The sequence below is a fragment of the Orbicella faveolata genome, unplaced genomic scaffold (genome assembly GCF_042242905.1).
Source record: "Orbicella faveolata isolate gen_17 unplaced genomic scaffold, um_ofav_v1 contig_25, whole genome shotgun sequence".
NCBI classification, from domain to species: domain Eukaryota; kingdom Metazoa; phylum Cnidaria; class Anthozoa; order Scleractinia; family Merulinidae; genus Orbicella; species Orbicella faveolata.
Window position 1 is genome coordinate 6,211,573 of NW_028301553.1, and position 20,057 is coordinate 6,231,629.

Below are 20,057 nucleotides of genomic sequence, written 5' to 3' on the forward strand. Positions count from 1 at the left end.
TTAAATTGTCGGAAAAAATTAATCACAGGGAAAATTTTCTAAAAGTGTTTGTACGGCGGGAAATTTTCCTAATTGTCACGAAGCAGATTTTGTTTCACAACAGCGTAGGCTTTATTGGGTATCATCGTCAGGCTTACAGAGGTGGCTAAGTCTGTCAAACGTCTTCAAGGTTTTGCAAGTCTTTTTACCAGTGAAGTTGGCATAAGTTACACGTGAATCACCAGTCAAGTCGGTATAAGCTGCACTCATATTTATGTCAGAGAAACCTAATTTACCAAAACTAACTAAATCAAATATCTTTGTTATGCATAAAAGGTAACTTCAGCTGTTCGAGTTGCCCAAACTAATAGATTTCATCATCATATCTTGGTATGTTTACTTTTGCAAAAATCTGTATTCCAAGAGATTTCTATGCAAAGGAATGAATAAAAAAGAAAGTAAACAGACAGAAAACTAACTATGATTTTGGTGTAGGTCCTGATGAAAAGTGAATTAAGTTTTACACTGAAAGAGCATAGAAAATTGAGTTTAAACTCACGAATTGAGAACAAAGGACCTCGAAGGTGTTAGAAATGTAGGGGTCAACAAGATTTTAATGAGTTTTAGAAAACTCCTCATTATGCATAAATGTGTGACCTGGATTCAACCTAAAGTAAATTTTTATCTTTAAGGATATTACGTCTCAGGAGGCACGCCAGCTGAAATCACGTTTTCGGATGTAATGTTAGCTAATGTTTGTTTCCTAAATGAAAGTAACGTAAATGGCAACGGAAATAGAGTTCGTTGAAGTTTGGTTGTTTGTCCTGATACGCAGATTAAAGTAGACCTCAATAATGATGGAAGAAATACGTGCTTGTACGTAGAATATGTCCAGCTAAATCCTTTCTCAGAGTTTAGCCGTAAGATTGAAGTTAAGCGTAGGTTGTCCGAAGACATTACGAAATCGTTAACTAAACTTAAAATAATCCAAATTCCAGGACATTCGTATGAACAGTTAACATGGTTCTGATGCTGTAAACGCTCTTGTAAGCCAAAACATAAAGAAAAGCTGTTGAGACACAGTTAGCTACGATAAACACACAAGACTCTCACAATCTAGAAGTATCTAAAAGTGAACCACAAACGAGTTTCCTCCAAAAGCTATTAGCATCTTTTCGATGTTTTCTTTTCGTTTAACCTTTGATTGTTGGCTAAAATTAACATAGAACGGAGCTCCGAACTTTTCTCAAAAAAACATATTTCTTTTCTTGGTGTTTTATTAACCCTTTGATAATTTTCACGATAAGTCCCTAAAATGATCCCTTAAGCATTTTTTTTACACACTGTTAAGGTTTAGTAAATACCATTGATATGTTTTATTCCCCAAAAACGAACCCACAATAATAGAAATAGGAAAATCCTCTCCTACAAGCAAATCGAAGTACTGAAAGAATATCAGGGAATATGTCCCGTCATAATCAGTTCTATCGATGGCAGGGGAAATTCCTGAACGAATGAAATACCGGTTAATCAAATATGAATAAATGTCGCTCGAGTAAATATCAAATGAAAACAATGCCAATTAAACAAACATCAAATAGATCCCAAACATATCCTAAAATTCGTCCCGACATAATATTAAAACTTGCATGGACAAAGCGATAACATTCTCAGAAAGGTACCATTATTTTATATTAGTATATATTGTTTACAATGCAACTTTCTTCCTCTATTCCTATTGTTCATAAATGATCTCTACTTGCAAAAATACTTTCTATTCAGTTTGAAAGAGTTTTTCTGCCTAATTTATGTGCTCAAGGCAAACGATCTCTATATCACAAGCTAAATTCCGTTGTGTCAATGGAAAATGTGGCGCAAAACTAAAGTTCGTATCTAGCTGCCCCTTCTTTTCTCGAAACACACTGATTATTGCTCCAGACCGAAACGAGAGGGATGTATAAACCCAAAATGCCCAGGAACTATACCTTCCTGATAAATTATATACATTAAGACAGTAAATTATTCCGCCTTGTTTTAAAAGAGTCTATTGGATAAAGATGACCTGGTTTGATTGTGGGCCAAACAGATCTATCCTGCGCCCCTTTTTCGAAAGCCAATCGACCTTACTTCAGTATCAAAGGCTAATCAATGTTCTAACTTATTTTTGATAAAAGTGCTGTCTCAGTGCTTCCGAATGTAAAAAACCCTACAAAACCGAAATCAAAATTTATACAACCTGCTGAGACAGTTTAGTAAGTTCTTGATTACAAATCTCTGCAGAAGGGCGTTGCTCTGGATTTCCATCCCAACACCGGCTCATCAATTGTTTCAAGCGGGCTGGAGGCTTTATTCCACCTTCCACATCTTTCGGACGGTAGCCTTCATCCACCAAACTAAAAAAAGCTGTTATCGGCCCCGTGAATTCAGCAAAGGCCTGCCGCCCGTACCACATCTCCCAAAGTATTATGCCAAAGCTGTAGATGTCTGCTTTGCTGTCATATAACTTGGAATGAAACACTTCCGGTGCGATGTACACAAGGGTCCCCGCCAAAGTACCCGTGATATCCTTTACGTCTTTAGAAACGCCAACATCAGTTATCTTCACTGAGTTTTCCTCTGATAGCTTGAATGTAAAAGAAGGAACACCTGTAGTTTTACTGTACTTGGTAAAGTGAACAATTTCTCTTAAGGAACTCCTATAAAACATAGTTTAGTGTTATATACTTTCGGTATCTGATGAAAAGTACGTGTTTTCCTCACTCCCCACTTCCCACTCCTCCTCTTAACAGCATCCAACATAAGTGTAAAGTATACATGTGTATGTACTCCTTTGTTCTTGAAACAAGAAAGAATTAAATATATCACTCGAGTTTACGTTTCAAAGTTTGGCGTTTTGCCTTTTTGAACTCGAATTAAGACAGATTTCCTTTTTTTTTTTTTCATTTAATTTACAAACCATCAAGCAGAAAGCACTACATGTTTTTCCTTTTCCCTGAGGCCATTTAAAAAATTAAGGTTTTGAACAATATTTCGGTCATTATTTTTAAATTGCCATACACAAAGTTCAGCCTCATACCAAGATGTTCTCTAGCTTGAGGTCCCTGTGGACAACTCCCTGATTGTGAATGAACGCAAGAGCTTCAGTGATCTCCTTCGCCCATTGATATACTTTTTTAATGACAGCAGGATTCGTGGTTTTTGCTGGAGCTGCCTCTGGGTGATCGAAGATCTGACTCTTCAAGTTTCCTTTGCACTTTTCCATTACCAGGATCACTCTTGTGGTGTTCGCGCTCTTGAGAAGGGATGTGCCATAAAACTTTACAGTGTGGGGATGCTCCAATTTTCTGTCGAACAGAATGAAAAAAAACACGCAATATGGATACAAGTATTGCAAAATTGGCTTTATAAAAACTGTCATATTCTCTCATGTGTCTTTCTGTCTAATCTTATGCTCCTTACTAATTCATCTGCCATACACACCCGCGACAAACCGATTACTCTGAATCTCATAAAATAGCGTCTAACAACAGCTTAAACTCCAAACAAGATCGAAAGATATGAAAGAACGAAACGGTTGAGTTTAATTCGCAATTACCCACTTCGCCACTGGACCCTGTGTCATTAATTCCGCTAATTATTCTGTTCCTGGGTTGCTAAACGCGGCACCGGGCTTGCAAAATCTGCAATTCAACCTTTAGTTACGATTCACATTGCAAATGAGTACCGAATATGCCATCTGTAGATAAGGGCTATTGCGATAGCCATAACTGTAAAAAAGTATTTGTAAATATATATTGAAATCACATAACAGGTTTTGGGGAAGGACCTTGAAAAGAGGGCTTAAAGGGATTTCGATCACATTGAATTCGCTAAGAATCTCCGTCGTCCGCGACAAGTCTGGTATCCGGTACTTTTAGATTGACAGACTAGCTCAGCTTTTGTCCGAGGGTTGTTATTCATGTAAAGGCAGCGTGGTCGAGGAGGTTGAGGCTCCGGGCGTGAAATCCGGACGTCGCCCGTGAGGGTCCCGCCCACTCCCGCCGTCCCGCTCTAACCACTATTAACCTGGATTTGTTTCCCAGTAGACCGTACTGCAACTCCTCGGTCATTACTGTAATATCCAACTGGTCTGCAACTGCCAGTTCTGGTCTTTAAGCCTACAATGTTTATTTAAAATATTTTTTCTTCCAGGTGTAGATAAGCACATTGACCACTATAACCATTCAACATCAACATCCTGATGTTGGGAAAATTATTTACAGTCTGGTTGATTTCTCACAGCCTCACAGATTATATTCTTAAGAACTCTATAGAAAACCTTTGAAAACCGGGGAGTAGTTTGTGAAGACTGTAAGGGTGCTTTCCTTTGGGATGATCCGGATCAGGATTAACGATTAATCAAGATCAATTGAATCATGGTGCATCAAGGAGACCGATAAATCCTTGTCCAGAGTGGATTGAGTAGTTTGATGCATCATGATCAGAATGACCCGGATAACTCCAGGTTACTAAATATGAAATTTATGGAATGCCAAGTCCAGTACTTTCCTAAATCAATTTTTAAAGTACAATGTAGGCAGCTGGCTGTGTTTCAGTTCCAGTGGATTATTTCAGTGAAGTGTAAAGACCACTCCAGATTAACAATAGCGGATATATGTTGCGTTACTGACAATCCTGAAGGTGCCTGCTCCTGAATGAGCTCTGCAATACATGGCAATCTCTTCTCTATTCTTCCTTCAATATACATGAATGGCGAGGTAAAGAAACTCAGAAGCTTCCAAGGAAATTCAGCTTTTAAGCATGTGAAAGCAGTAATAACCCAGGGATTGACCGGCAACGGAAATTACTTTGGACTCTTGAATAACTTAATGGTCTTAAAGTGCCACTAACCCCAAAAATTTTTTTTCGCTAATATAAATTTCCTTTTTCTCCTGATCACCACTGCGAAAAAATTATCGTTTTAGCTCTTTTCGTTAATTTTCTATGAATTTTTAAAGTTTGCAAATTTGCCCTTTTCCATGTTCACGACCGAGGAATAGCGGAGAATGGGACGAGTTGGCTTTTGACGTCACTTCGGGAATAACAATATTTTGCTTCTGAGAAGAATGTATGCGAACATGCGATAGTGTGTGTCAAAATCGCTGCAGAATGCAAGGAAGATATGTTGTTGGAGGCTGTAGTAATACAGGATGCGTAGAATAGAGTATTCCTCTTCATTCGATACCTCTATCTCGATGAAACTCTGCCAGAAACGAGAAAACGACCAAAGAAGTGGGCTGATCTGTGCGAAGCTAACGCCGGGGAGCCATTGAGGATTTCTTCGATCTCGGGTTCGCCGCTACTGTAAAAACCTAGAGATTTTCATGGCCTGTATATTCTTCTCTATCTCTAGTGGAAAGCTTGAAATTGTCAAGGTACCACATAAGACACGAATTTGGGATAAGCTGCGAGCCATCTGACTATTTCGAGCGCAAACGATCCTCCGACGCGAGTCCCAGACGAAACTATAGGTGACGAAATTACACGGTAAATTAAACGCATCGCGTTTTGAAATAGAGACTTGACTTGTCTAAACGAATAGTAAACTAAACTCACGTTCTACAACGACGCGAAGAAGATTGTTGAGGCTTCGAACTGATGAACTAGCTATGTATTTGTGGATTTTAATAAAAACACACGCACGTCGGAGGTCGCCTGTAATCTGGCCGTGTTTCTCAATGGCCATTCCGAATACAAAATTGTGTTGCTCTTGGAGTTTCGTCTTCGAGGAACGAAATACATCTAAATTACAAACTTAGAATGGATCAAGCATTTATAAATATACGAGGAAAGTGAAACAAACGATTAAGATTCGACCCTGTAGCTACCGACGGAGATTACTGTGCTGAAAGAAGAATGCGCTTATCAGTCAACCGAAACGCAAACTAAGAAGTCGAGGACTCCCAGGTTATTAGCGTGCGTAAAATGGACGTTTCATTCAAAATAACAGTGAAGTAGAAATGCATTCATTTAACTGGAAGTATACTGAACCTCTTTTCAAGATCTTGTCGAAGGATTTTCCATGATTTCACTAGTACGGAATATGCAAATTTGTGTAGGTCGTGTTCGTACACAGTAATTGAATGTGCATATTCTACGGTCGGCCGACAATAACGAAGCAAAAAGTTACCTCACCTTCGAAGATTGTTTGCCGACATCTCTGCTTATCTCTTATGTTAAAACTATTTTCAATCAATGATTTGGAGAAGTAGGCAGGAGTGGATTACGACTGCATCGCATTTTAACTTGTATTTCGGGGGAAATTAATATTTGAATGTAAAAGTGTTTTGTCACTCCGAAATTTGCACGTTCTGTAAAGTCAAATTACCAACTCTTCGTGTTCATTGACATCTTTATAACCCTTTAAGAGCTGTAAGCTAACTCTTCAGTCATTGTTTGTACCCTTATAACCCAAATGGCCCGGCAAATTGTCGATCCCGGCCTTAATATAATTATACAACGCGGCGATCTCGACTGGCGACCCGCACTTCGAAAAGGAAAAAAAATATGTACTTCGCAGCCGTCCAAATCGTAGCTAGACTCCGAATTGTAATGCTAGATGATACAGTTCTTTCACTTAAAGTTCTTGTCCAGTTTTGATAAAATATGAATCACAAAAACCCCGAAAATGCTCTGACTGCCCTCGAAGCTCAGTCAAAAGTCTCTTGAGCGTTTTAGCCCGGTTCACGAGGTGACGTCACTAGTAGCCCGACCCAGATCCCACCTTGCGCGGTCGTGAACATAGAAATTACATGTTTAAACGCTTGTAGAAACGCAGGGATTTTATCAATCGAGATAATTTTTTCGCTGAACGTATCAAGAAAACCGGCTCAACATTGATAACAATAGGCATTGGTATAAGACCTAAAATTGGTCTTATATGGTCATTTTGAACAATGGCGGTATAAGCTTCTAAATGCCCGCGGGAGTTTTTGAAATTTCCGATTACCATACGAGCGCGAAATTTAAACGATCGGAAAGACTGAATGGAAGACAAATTCTCCCGAGGGGAGATGGTATTGGTATAATCCTGTCGGTGCAAATAGTTGCGGTGGGGTGGCCGGTAGGGTGACGGTTGTACACATGTATTTAAAAGTGAAAGTAAAAGCTGTCGACAAGTAAGGCATCTTTTTGCTTTAAAATTGCTCTAACCTGATAAACTCACCACGCGTGGGAGTGAAAGTGAAGTTCGCATTTGGCTAGATTGCAGGCTAAAACCCATAAGATCAGTGTAGGATGAACGCGAAAATAGCGAGCGCGATAATCGAGCGGCAAAGCTGCTCGCTTCGCGCTCCCGCTGTTTCCGTGTTCGACCCACGGATTGAAAAGCAGGAGGAGAGACTGCTTTCAGTCGAGCATTCGGCCACAGCTATCAGCCGCACTTCCGAAACCGCTCCATCTCACTCGGTATTCTTTTCGGCCGTCAACGGACCTTACAGCCAATATTTTTGACACTTTGTAGTATTTCGACATTTTCGCTCAGGGAGATGTAACTTCGACAAAGCTCAGTTGATAATAACGATCAGATCATTGAAAACAGTTTGCTTTAAAGCCAAAAATTGAAAGAACGCCGTAAATTACCATACGACAAAATACACTAGATTATAACGTGCTTGAGGATTATTCATTGCGATATTTGCTGACACGTTTTAAGATGTGTGCGCTCTGCTAAAAAGTTAAAACTCTTCGATACCTTATTTCATTTCCAGACTGATAGTTGTTCTAAAGAAAAGATCACACCTTCGTTTGCTGCGAGCTTGATTGAAAACAACGGCGCTCTTTCACAACTAAAAAGTCACACCTCGTTTATAAAGTGCCGCGCGCTCGACTGAAAACAGTTGAGTCAAAATTAATCTGGACGCTCCGCGAACACTCAAAAAATTGAAAACGAATAACTTCCATGACGATTGCCAGGTTTCAGAGAAAGATTTATACGCGCAAAAACAGAATTTCAGTCACGCATTCTTCACTCTAACCACCGCGCGGTCGACTTAATAAAAAGCAGAAAAGTTGTAACGCCGCACGAATGACAGACAAAGAATGTTTTCAGCAGCATACCTATTAAAACGAGTCGGAATTAGAATAAAAAGGGATTTAAACCGGGGGTTGTATTTAGAGAGACGTGGTCCGAATGCGACACATGTGGATAATTAGTTTTTGAATTGTGATCACCTCGATGCGCACAGCGGCGGTCAATTTGCCTTGGGGTACACCGGTGAGAATTGACTTTACGAGAGAAAAAATTACGCTGCCCACCCCAAGTGCAGCTTAATTGTTCTGCCGAAAGTTTTCCGAACAACGGCGACGATTTTGGTTTGGCTTCCGACGAAGTCCCTCAGGGTTACCAAGAACGAAGGGCTATTCATTTTTGCTGAACGTGTGATGTTGAGCCGGAACAATAGACCATTTCTTGATACGGAAGTAATCAGGGAAACTAGTAGATTTTATTAAAGGAAAAAAAATTTTGGGGGTTAGTGGCACTTTAATCATCTGTGAACGTTTGAGAGAAATCGGTGAGATGGTATGTGTCACGCCTGCCTGGTCCTCTCGTGGACAGACTCTTAAATCACTTACCTCAAAAGTTCTACTTCCGCCATGATGAGGCTTGCATTTTTGAAATCAAGCACGTCGCTGCAAACCTTTAATGCTACAGTTTGCTCCTTCCCTTGCTTTCTCATCTTCCCTTGATACACAGTGGCAAATGCACCACATCCAAGACGGGAGGGCTTGTCTTCTTTCCAGTCTAACTCCTTGCTGCTGATTTCAATGGCACGGATTTCTTTCAATGCAAATACCGCCAGATGTCCCCTGATATCAGAAGCTTCATCCATGACTGGTTGGTACAAATCCTTTATCTCTTCCTTTGAACGGCCTTCATCACGGAGTTGTTTAAATAACATCTTGTCACCCTCGATCAGCTCGGGAATACGGGCTTCAATTTGCTTTAGACACAGCTTAGCTTCTTTCAGTTGGTCCTTCACAAACACCTTGAGCACGCTTTCGTCTGTAACATCATCGAGGTAGTCTGCAGCTGTTTCAGCCATAAAAGCACATTTGTCTCTTTCGTATTTCTTGATCCTACTTCTATCTTCTATCTTGCTTTTAATCGACAGTATTCCCACCACAGGGGCACCAATTACCAGTGCAACTAGGGTAAGAGGAACCCATATTGGGCTAGTGACGCCGATGACAACCTTTTCTGCTATAGTGAAGCCTTCATCAGCTGGCATACTTTCTGGAACGTCGACGTCATCATCTGTGACAGCACCCTGGAGATTCCGCAGCTGCCCTTCAACAAAATTGTATTTTTGCTGAAAGTGTTGTAAAAGGGACTGGCGAGCATCCGAAAATACTTGGTTATCTTCTTCCCAAAGTTCGATGATTTCTCGCAGCCGATTGTTTAACGCTTTCGCGATGTTGCTTTTAGTCACTTCCCAGGAGCTCTCTGCCATTGGAACTTCGTCTAAGGTCCACGTGGTGAAGCGATTTCTGGCATCGTCTGAGTTAAGATACTCACTGAGCTTCTGGACAGCAACTCTGACACGAGCCTTCAAGTAGTTATGAAGCTCTTCCATGACTTCGGTTTGTTTTTCTTCAATTCGCATCAAACGAGAGATAATTAAAGCCAATTTGTTGGTGACTTTGTCCTGGTCTCTGGAGGCGTTCATCACAAAAGCTTTTGCTTGATAAACTATCCTTGAGAGAAAGTAATCCAGCCATCTACAATAAAATAATAATAAAAAGTATATTATTTAAATGAACAGTTTCTACCAAGCGAACATACAAATGTATGCAAGTTAAAGCTTCGGAATAGTGTTTAACTATCAGGTGTTGCGAAGGAGTAATCTCGCTTGTTGTCCGAGCGACTGAATCAGTTTACAACAAGGACGCTACAATGGACCACCCACGAATTAGTTTTGCGCCAACTTCCTTTGTGAAACATCTCACATGTTTCCTTTTAATCACATGGCATTTTTAAAGTTCTGTCCAACAGATAATAGGCACCTTAAGATACCAGCACGGGACGAGCTAGGACGGCTACCGGAAGTAAATTGACTCAACCGGGCATGCGCACGAGAACTCTCGCCTAATCTCTCTGCCGTCCTCATCTCGTCGAGGACGCCATTTCGCCCGACTAGCCGTCGTATCGAAGACGTGAGTATTTTGCACTTGTTTTGCCCCGATAACTGTTCCAATCGCCTTTATTTTCAGTTATATTGATAGATATGTTTATAGCGTTCACAGTTTTCGTGATTGTAGCGTAGAATACTACGCTGAGATACGAAAATGTGAGTAAAAATATTCCTCGTCTGTTCGTTTGTGTTTCTGCAGCCACTGTGCAGACGCTATCACGAGTGTGCAAGCTCAATACAAACTCTATGCATTGAGAATACAACAGTGTAAGTACAGTTGATAAATTGTTGTAAGAATGAATGCCATGGAGCATCTATCGAGCAAATAAAATACACATTTTCAAACTGATGTTTAGTTGTTGTTTTTATACTACCCAGAATTTGATGCAACGTTTGTTTGATTTTTATAATGCTTGTTACAATTACAGATGGAAATTGAAACGTTCAACAAAAGTCAGGATTCTTCGGCGACAGAATTCCCAAACGCTTTAGTGGTAAAAAGCCATCTGAAGCAGGTCGATCAGATTGTTCGTTTAATTTTTTCATACGGAAATTATGGTTTCTCTATTAAAATATTGACAGATGTTTGCTTCGCTTATAAAGAAAAAGAAATTCAGCATCGCTGTTCACTATCGTTTAAGCCTAATAGGATAAGATTTCTATCATCTCTTTTATAGTCTAATGGATGTCATTGCTTCTGTGAATAGCTTGTACGAGGTTCCAATTATTGACGTCGCCGTCCTTTGCGAAAATGCACATCTTAAGCATTTTGTTTTTGGCGACACGACGGGACCCGCGAAAGTTTCCCGCGTCCACTGCCGTTGCCGTCCTGGCCTTCCTGTCCTCGTATCTTAAGGTCCCTAATTTTGATCAAATGCCGAGATAGAACTGAAAGCTGTAAAAGAGCCAGTATATTGTAAAAAAAAAACTTAATTCAACCACCCCGTGCGTTCGTTAAAGTCGGTTGCGTTTCATCCGAAATCCATGAATTCTGATTCGGAATCGTACCAAGAATGATGTAATGGAAGTATTTTAAAAGGTGCAAAGATACTCCTGTTTGTTTAAAAACTATGTAAACACAGGCGAAGAATGTTATTTAAAATGTATCACAACACAAACCTCGGTTAACGAAAACGTAAACAAAATTTTAACAGTCTTAGTATGTTTCCTGGTTAAATTGCACCACACCTTGCTAATTATTTATCTAGAGAGGATGTCTACAAAATGTTTTTGGTCAACATTTATATATTTTCGAGGTGTCGGTAAAGAGGATTACGATAAAATTTGGACCGACTACTAGATTTATACGAAAACAATTAGGTTATTCGCTCTCGATTTCTATGCTTGATTGTTGACTCGGGCTGCACCCTCGTCAACTATCAAGCGATAGAAATCTCGAGCTCACAATCTAATTGTTTAATATATCATAATCTTATATCCTAGTAATTTATCATATTGGTTTTTAAAATTGACAACTTAACAGTAAATGCTAAAATGCTTACTTCCAGTGCATTTCCAGCCGGGCTTCAATGCTTTTCAAAACCATCGACCTCACGCCATTCATCAGGGAAAAAAAATCTTCAGTAATTACTCCGTGGTTCTGAGCAACACTGGCGTTTTTTGTTGACATATAGATTATCTGTGAGTTGGGATCAAGACCTGGCCAACACTTCTTCAGCTTCTTGATCACGTGATTCTGGACCTCTTTTACTTCTTTCTCCGGAACTTGGTCCCATTTGTTGCATACGAACAAAGCACACTGGGATGCCACTGATTCTTTCTGTCCCTCAAGAGTCACCTTTCTTACGTCATCCAGCAGCTTTTCAAGCTGCAAATCAAAAATAACATAATTTAGCATGCCGGCACTTTTTGTTCAATGGAATATTACGCCTGTGGGTATCTAAAACACGTATATAACTGTAATGCAAGTGTGATTAGTCACAAAATACCGTGCTTGCGCTGCAGCTTTAGGTATATCTGGGAGCTGGTCAACAGTATTCTTCATCATCTACGGGTATATTACGAGCTCACACACTGACCAGCTCCCAGATGGCTTGTTCGCTCAGTTGGTAGAGGATTATACCGGTATCGCAGAGGTCATGGGTTCGAATCCCGTTCAGGCCTGAATTTTTTTTAGGCTTTAATTTCACAACTGCTTAAGTTGTGTGTATAACTGCGATGATCAATCAGGTCTTCGTATATAAATATTATTTAGTGACTCTTAAGAGGCTGTTTCTGTAAAACCCGACCACTGAATTTACTTCGAAAATTCGATTTTTCTCATAAGCTGGGATTTCGAAGCCCTTACCTAGTCAATCACTAAAATGAGTTTTATTTGATTAAAAATTCTAACTGAATTTTTCTATGACTGATTGAAGTTCGGTCCGCTCGGCACAAGTTGCTTGCCTGCCGAAACTGGAAAAATAGCACATATTGCCGGCGTTCTCAGTAAAAAAAAAAAAAATATTCGCTCAAAAGTCCCAATTCTTTTTTTCAACTATAGATATATCATAGCAGTTTGTTTAGCCACGTTGCAATTATCATTCAATGTTGTTCCTTCAACGGTTAAAAGAAGATTTTCTGCGCGTTAAATCGAGTTTTGAACCAAACACGAAATAGCTCTACTTTGAAGGCACGTTTTAAAAATGTGGCACCTGTTTAAAACTGCTGAACTACATTAATTTAAAACAACAATAAAATTTGTCTGCCCACTAGGGTTTCAAAACTAACGACCGCTTAAAATTCAGGAAATTTTGAAAATACTTCAGTGGGTAACTAACATATTCGCCTCCGTAAAGTGCTCCGATAAATTCACGTAAATCTCTTACCTGGCTTCAAGATTAAAGTTTTGGTCCTTTGTGGCGATCCTTGAAACCTAGGTAGCATTAAAACTGCCAGCTTTTCCCTCCAGCTGTAGGTTTGTATACAAGGTACATTTAAACGTTCCTCATCTGTGTCGAACGCGACGGTCGCATACTTCGATGTTCTTTGTATTACTGACCATTGTTTTCCTCGAAGCCGGTTTAATCATGTAGAGGTTTGTACAAGCAGTCTTTTGGACAGCTCTCGGCACACATACATGTATGAAGAATAAACGGTGATCCGGAGATGCAAGGAAGGATTGATAAAAGCCACCGCCATTTTGTGTTTACAACAGGTGTTTTAGTTCCCAATCTTCCCGTGAGTATCACGGGAATCAGTGATGTGATACTCTCGAGAAGATTGGGAACTAAAATACCTGTTGTTAACACAAAATGACCGTGGCATTTATCGATCCTTCCTTGGATCCCCGGATCACCGTTTACTCTTCATACATGTGTGTGTCCCGAGAGTTGTCCAAAAGAGTGCTTCTACAAACCTCTCAAGAGGACTTTACAGGATTAAACCAGCTTCGAGGAAAACAATGGTCAGTAATACATAGAACATCGAAGTATGTCACCGTCCGGTTCGACACAGATGAGGAACGTATAAATGTACCTTGTATACAAACCTACAGCTGGAGGGAAAAGCTGGCAGTTTTAATGCTACCTAGGTTTCAAGGATCGCTACAAGGATCGAAGTAAATTCAGTGGTCGGTTTTTACAGAGACAGCCTCTTAAGCATCAAGGGAGACGCTAAGAATACCGTAGAAACCAGGGTTTCTGAAGCTTTTGGCTTAGAGCCTGACGCCCTGGGCTCCCCTCGTTCTAGAGCCCGGATGGGTCTTGCATTGGAACCCATCCCTGAGGCACTAGCTCTGAAGCCTGCGATCTTTATGTGCCGATTGGAGGAAGACATAGCATTACTACAAATACTCAGTAATTTCACTACTTTCATCCAACGACAATACATACTCTGTCTTTCTGAACTCCTCCAGCGTTTGCACTGTTTATGACATAAATGAACGCAAAGGCTTGAGGTAAATACTGTGTGACTATCTCGTCCATGATGTTAGACTCACCAATACCAGGACTGTCAATTATAACCACGCCTTTCTGAAAGATATTGAATTGAAAAGTGGGCTGCCATTTTTTCGCTGATTATTTTCACGAAGCAACGATGGCATTCGAGATGATCAACAAAATGTGTAGATTATGAAAAACTTAGAATATACCATTTTACAGCTGTGTGCTTAATTACCTGGCCATGAATGTAAGCGAGGCTGGAGGTGACCTTGCTTTGATACAGACCTCTCTGCTTTTCTTATTTAAATGCCAACTAGCTAGTTAGCAAAAGAACAACTTGATTTACACAAAAAAGTAGTGAGGTCTGTATCAAAACAAAGCCACCTGCAGCCTCGCTGCCATTCTAAGGCCAGGTCACTAAGCCAACTGTAAAATGATCTATTATTTCAATGTTTCCAAGTGTATTCACTATTGACGATTCATTTGGAAGATATTACATTTTTAATTGTGCTGTAATGTTGATGACGTGATGACATGGCTCAGCTGCTGATGGGATGTGTGGAGCACAAGGGTTCTATGGAACCTGTTTGCTTTGTGGGGTACATACATTTTTTTATAACTATACAGACATACATAACTGATGAGAAAGGACTAATTTTATATCACGTCATTAATAAATACCTTCAAAAGTTGGTGAGGCCAAAAGAGTTCAACTTTTTTGTAAATTGAACCTTTTTCTCGATCACTCTTCACGTGAACATAGGGAGAGATCTGCTGAAGATAACTTTGTTCATAGGGTTCATCCTTTAGAGGGAACTCCTTAATTGAAAGCCTTGTTTGAGGATCCTTGTCCTTAAAGTGAACCACGATTCTTGGTTGATCTCCATATCTCAATTCGCATATGGTGGACGTTGTGCTGAGTACGGAATATGGAAGAAGTTCCTCCCCCAGAATAAGGTTAACCAAGCTGCTTTTTCCAGAGCCTGTTTCCCCTTCAAATGTATTAACCACCTATTATTGGATGGCCTTCATAGTCTTTTTTAAATTAGTGGTTTAAATTAACGTTAATTGCGATTCGTCGGAATAACATATGTGAAATCTTGATGGAATTGTTGCAAATTCACGAAATGCTTGTGGTGTTGCCTGTTTTTTAGAACTTTCAATTGCACTTAAGATCTTTCCATTTTTATCAGAAACTAGCTGTTTACAGGCCTGGAACCATTTGCAAGTTGCTACATGTAGGTTCAGGAATACTTCTAGACATGGTGTACTGACAAGTTCAAAGCTATGTGACTTGCCTAGTATTGAGTAAGTTACAATCGATTCGATGTCACGAAATTCTTGTTGTGTGAATGCCAATTTTGGAATCCTTTCTGGAAGAAGTTGGTAATTAAACAATTCTTAAACTATTGCTTAGTGTTATTTACCTGCCACTAGGAGGAAGTATTCTTTCCGTTTCAGTTGTGCCTGATGATGTTCTATCTTTTCTTTAATGCTGCCCACGGTCTTCTGCAGCAAAGCGAGAATTTTGTCATCCATTTTTTGCACACAGTCCTCGGTATCGGAGTAAAGTTTACGTAAAGTTTGTCTTTTCAAGACATCGTCATCTCTTGCTTCTGTTAAAATGGAGAAGGCCTAAAACCAGAAAGCAAATGTGATTCATTGATCAAATCAAACGCGTTCTTGATTTGTATTTGCTCTTTCAGTCTGTCGCAGGCGATTGGACTTTAATTGATGCTGATGTCTCGTTATGATCATCATATCCAACATTGCATCAATTGAAGCTACGTACGTTTCATTGCGGTGTTGGAGTATATTTTTAGATTTAGTGGGAAGGAGCTACAGATTCAGTGCATTTTCGAACTCACAAAGACCCGCAGTAAAGGTTTATTTGGGAAGGTGAGGGCTAAACGTGTGACAGAATTGAAGAAAATGACTAGGTACTGGGAGAGTCCTAGGAGTCCAAGACTGGCGTAACGTAACCTCGATAGTCTACGTTTTTAACCCATGATAGCGGATTAACACACAAGCCAATTATCACACATTTGCCTCTCACCAACGAAAAAAAGGCCTGCAATACAGGTTATACTAGCTTTCTCCTTCCATCTTTCAATAAGGAGCTTAAGCAATGCCGAGGACAACGTCTACTGATAATAGGATTAAAATTTTACCTTGGAATTTTGTAATAGACTGTTTTCGATATAAAAATAAGGGACTTGAATGACCTGTTTATTCATTTCTTTTGTTTGTGTCCTCTAGGCCTCACCATCAAGCTGAATTTTAATATGTCGAAAGTGACCTATTGTCTAGATCTGTTCAGTACTCCTATCTGTAATCTGTCTAAAAACTTGCTCAGACTACATGTGTGACCAGAGCGTTCAGTTTCAAAAAAAGATACGGTTCATATTCCCTGAAAATTATGAGCAGAACTTAGCCATTTCACGAAGCTGCTTTGCAGAGTACCGCACCTTAATAGACAAAGATTTTATATGTAAATCACGTGCCTATAGCCATTTTTTGCTCATTAAACCTTTTGTTTGGTGACATTGCCGTTGGCGTCGCCGTCACGGTTTGCTTATAAAGTTTGTTATTAATTTTTAACATTGATGAGAACGACAACTTAACTCAGTGGTTGTGTTATGATCGGGATGCATATCTAATGATCCGCAGTAACGTGTCACGCCGGTAACTGGGACGAGTATTATAGCTTACAATTATGTGGAGGTTTTGTATCAAGTCACTTTTGTCAATTTCGTAGCAGAGTTACTTAGAAATAAACCAAACTGTCTCCGTATAAAAGCTAGTTCCCTTTTAAAATCAGCATCCAGCTGTCATTGACACGTTTCAATTTACTGCATGTACATGTAGATTCAATTACATTCGTGGAAAACTATTTTTTGCTTCTGGGAAACAACTGCAGTCTGAAATTAGTATCATTGTTCAGGTGGTTTTTAGCACAAACTGGTATTTCGTTATCCTGACAACGAATTTTATGCACTAAGCATTAGGGAGAAAACACATGTCATGCAGCCTCTAGAATCTAATGGGGCGTCTCGAAGCATTACTGGATCCACTTGCGAAGCCAACAACGTATATTAGGACAAAACACTTTCCAGCATGGCCTATCCAAACGGTTACCCAAATCTAATACCCTAAAATAAACTCCTTTACTTAAACGATTCCTGATTTGAATGGTATTCGTCACTTTCCGGTAGTTTATGGAGGTAGTCAGTGTGTTTAACGCCAATTATCTCACTGCAACTGGTGAACGTTGCTAAACGATTTTGCTGTTGACATCAATGCGAAACACAGTTTCCGTCACTAACTGTGTTATCTTAATTTATAACATTTTAATTACATTCGAGTCGGAGAATTCTTACCTGTCCTGCCGTCCAGCTAGGCTTATCTTCTGACGGATTTAATTCTTCTTTCACTTTAGCTTTCATCTGATCTAATGTTTTCAGTCCTTTACACGATATACCAAGCGCCGCCATCGCTTGAAACATTTCTGATATATCGTCGATTTCTTCGATGGTTTCCGTTCTGCTAGCAGCCATTTTACTAATTCAAACGAATTTAAGCGAAGAACATCGCATAACAAGATGGAAAAAGGTAAGAGGCGTCATTTAACGCAAATAAATGCCTAGATTTCAAGGAATGTAAACCATTTTTGGTCCCTTATGGTGACAGTTCTTGCGCGTGCAGAGGGCATGACTGCGTCATTTTATGAAAACTGATCCGGGGGGGATTCGACATCAACGGTTCGAGGGTCATGCGATTACTTTGACACGTCCTTTAACAGAAAAGCTCCGGCTAAGTAATTAGTTCAGTCACTATACTGACTGAGGCCGGCAGCTTAGAAGAATCGAAGTATGAACGGGGTTTAGTCAAAGACGCAGATTGTTATATAGCTGGCGTTTTTTCCGCTACAGCGCACCCATTCATTGGCTAGTTCATGGTCACATGACACAAACAATGAAACTGTTTACCGTTACATGTCATGAGCGGGCAACATGGCGAAAACTATGACGTCAAACGGGAAACAGTTCGCTATTACCCGCGAAATGTTGACTGCTATTGCACGTGATCAGAGCGAGCAGTTGAAGGTGGCCCGATGTTGTCGCTGGAATCTTAGTGCGTTTACCAAAATTTGCTTTTGTTTTGTTTTGCTATAAGACAAATCACTTAATGACTAGTACCTTGGGGAACAGTGAATTTTGTTTCCATCGAATCTCAATGTTTCCTTTCGACTTCCTCGAGGGAAACATTGAGATTCGATGGAAACGAAATTCACTGTTCCCCTCGGGAGCAGTATTAGTGCTAACTGTGGACTTCATACGTCATACCGGGGGTAAAATTCCGCCCGAGTATAAATTGTAGACAGCTACAGGCTTTTTAAAAGTATCGTGTGACGTGTAAGACTGAGACTTTTGAGTCGATTCATCATCGAGAGCTAACTGTAAACAGCAAACCCAAGTGACATTCAGGCTAACCCCGGTACTGTTCAGGTTAACCAGGCGCAGAATTTAACTCCGATTACCCTGGATAACGCTTAGCTTAGTCTTTTTTACGGTTAGCGTTCGATAATGGAAATGAAACGATATTTACTTCAAAGGTCTGCAGTCAGCACTCTATATTTTATCCCTGGTCCGCAGTCTGCTTTTCAACCTCAGTCTGCATTTTACCCCGTACTGCCCGGTTTCAAACTGCCGCATGTGCTCGCAGTGATCTTGAAGTCCGAGTAGTGTTTCAAGCGTATTCTACTATTCAACAAGGTCGCAAACTTACATTTTTTATCCTTTCCGTTCTCGAATCTGCATTTGAGAGGTCATTCGTAACGTGCACAGCAAGTAACAGAAAAAGCTTAATTTTGTGTGTCTGTGCGAGTCAGAATTTATAGAGAATGAGAATATCTCATAAGTCTAATTCTCCTTGGAATGTGCTCTAAATACATGATCAAGCTTAATTTCTGTGAGAACACGGCAGGAGTACCCGACGGAGCCGCTCGACAGAAAACCCGCTCGACAGGCTGCAATTACGCTGGCTGGGAAATATTAGCATTAGATCATTTACTGGCTGGGATTTTCGTTCAGCGTCTGGCTGGCTAAAAACTGATTTAAAACACTGTCCCTAGCTGGAAAAAACGTGACTTGTTTGTTTTTCCTGGCTGTGACTTTTTCGAAAAAGCAAGCAATTAAACTGCTTCCGTCCTAAAGTCTTCCGCAGCGAGACGATAAACCGCAAGCGGTCGTACTTACTCCCAGCGCCACGCGCTGCAAAATAATGCAAATCAACGCGCGCGTGATGCCATGCCCGAAAATGATGGCTCCATTATCAGATTGTTGCGGTTTATCTTTTTTATCAACCAGTAAAAATTGCATAACACCAGCAGCTGTCATTTTCAATGACGTAATGACACTGGTATCTCGAATGGTCAAATCCGTTAAAAACGTTCCTTTCAATGAACACGGCCGATCTCCAGAATCTCCGATCGTTTGTCGCTCCAAAGGCGTGAAGAAGCCGTCACTTCAGAAAACCGCTGCTGGCGCTATTGTGCTGCAAACAGTCAGCAGTTATAAAGAAACAATGGAAAGCAACTAAAGGTTGGTAAATTCATTCCTGTAATTCTTTTGCTTGCACACGGGGCAGTGATGGTACATTGTACTGGAATCAGTGACACTGTTCGCTGTCTGTTTTCCATTAATTCTTTCATTTATAGACAACTAAATTCAAAGAGGTATCGGCGGCATATGAACCTAGACTCTAAGGTGTTCATTTACAGTACATTCCTCTTTTGCAGTCATTCTGAGTTATTTCGAGGGCTCCGCTGGTAAAGGAAAGAATGGAGATCTGCGAAATCTGAGATCTGCTGTGAAAGTGACTTGACGCAGGCAAACAAAGCAGCTGGATAAAGGGTAGGCATAATGTTCTGTTTACACGCGCTAGTCGTCTGCATCGGTGGTCAACTTTTCTCTCTTGATGTTAAACTAATCAAGTAAAGTGATCTCATTGTACCATACAC

General features: G+C 40.2%; 1 protein-coding gene and 1 long non-coding RNA gene across 2 annotated transcripts; one reads left to right on the forward strand and one right to left on the reverse strand.

Moving 5' to 3' along the window:
• Nucleotides 1-87: 87 nt before the first annotated feature.
• On the reverse strand, nucleotides 88-17,925 carry LOC149108728 (uncharacterized). The gene is made up of 8 exons (XM_089294804.1): nucleotides 17,416-17,925; nucleotides 15,463-15,670; nucleotides 14,717-15,027; nucleotides 13,985-14,125; nucleotides 11,654-11,979; nucleotides 8,593-9,738; nucleotides 3,056-3,323; nucleotides 88-2,602 (listed from the first exon to the last, which is right to left on the reverse strand). Exons 1-8 carry the CDS (start codon nucleotides 17,590-17,592, stop codon nucleotides 2,207-2,209), a joined length of 2,973 nt encoding a protein of 990 aa, XP_089150930.1. The 5' UTR covers nucleotides 17,593-17,925; the 3' UTR covers nucleotides 88-2,206.
• On the forward strand, nucleotides 9,910-10,500 carry LOC149108729 (uncharacterized). The gene is made up of 2 exons (XR_016208799.1): nucleotides 9,910-10,173; nucleotides 10,351-10,500. It is a non-coding gene; the product is annotated as an uncharacterized LOC149108729 (long non-coding RNA).
• Nucleotides 17,926-20,057: the final 2,132 nt, after the last annotated feature.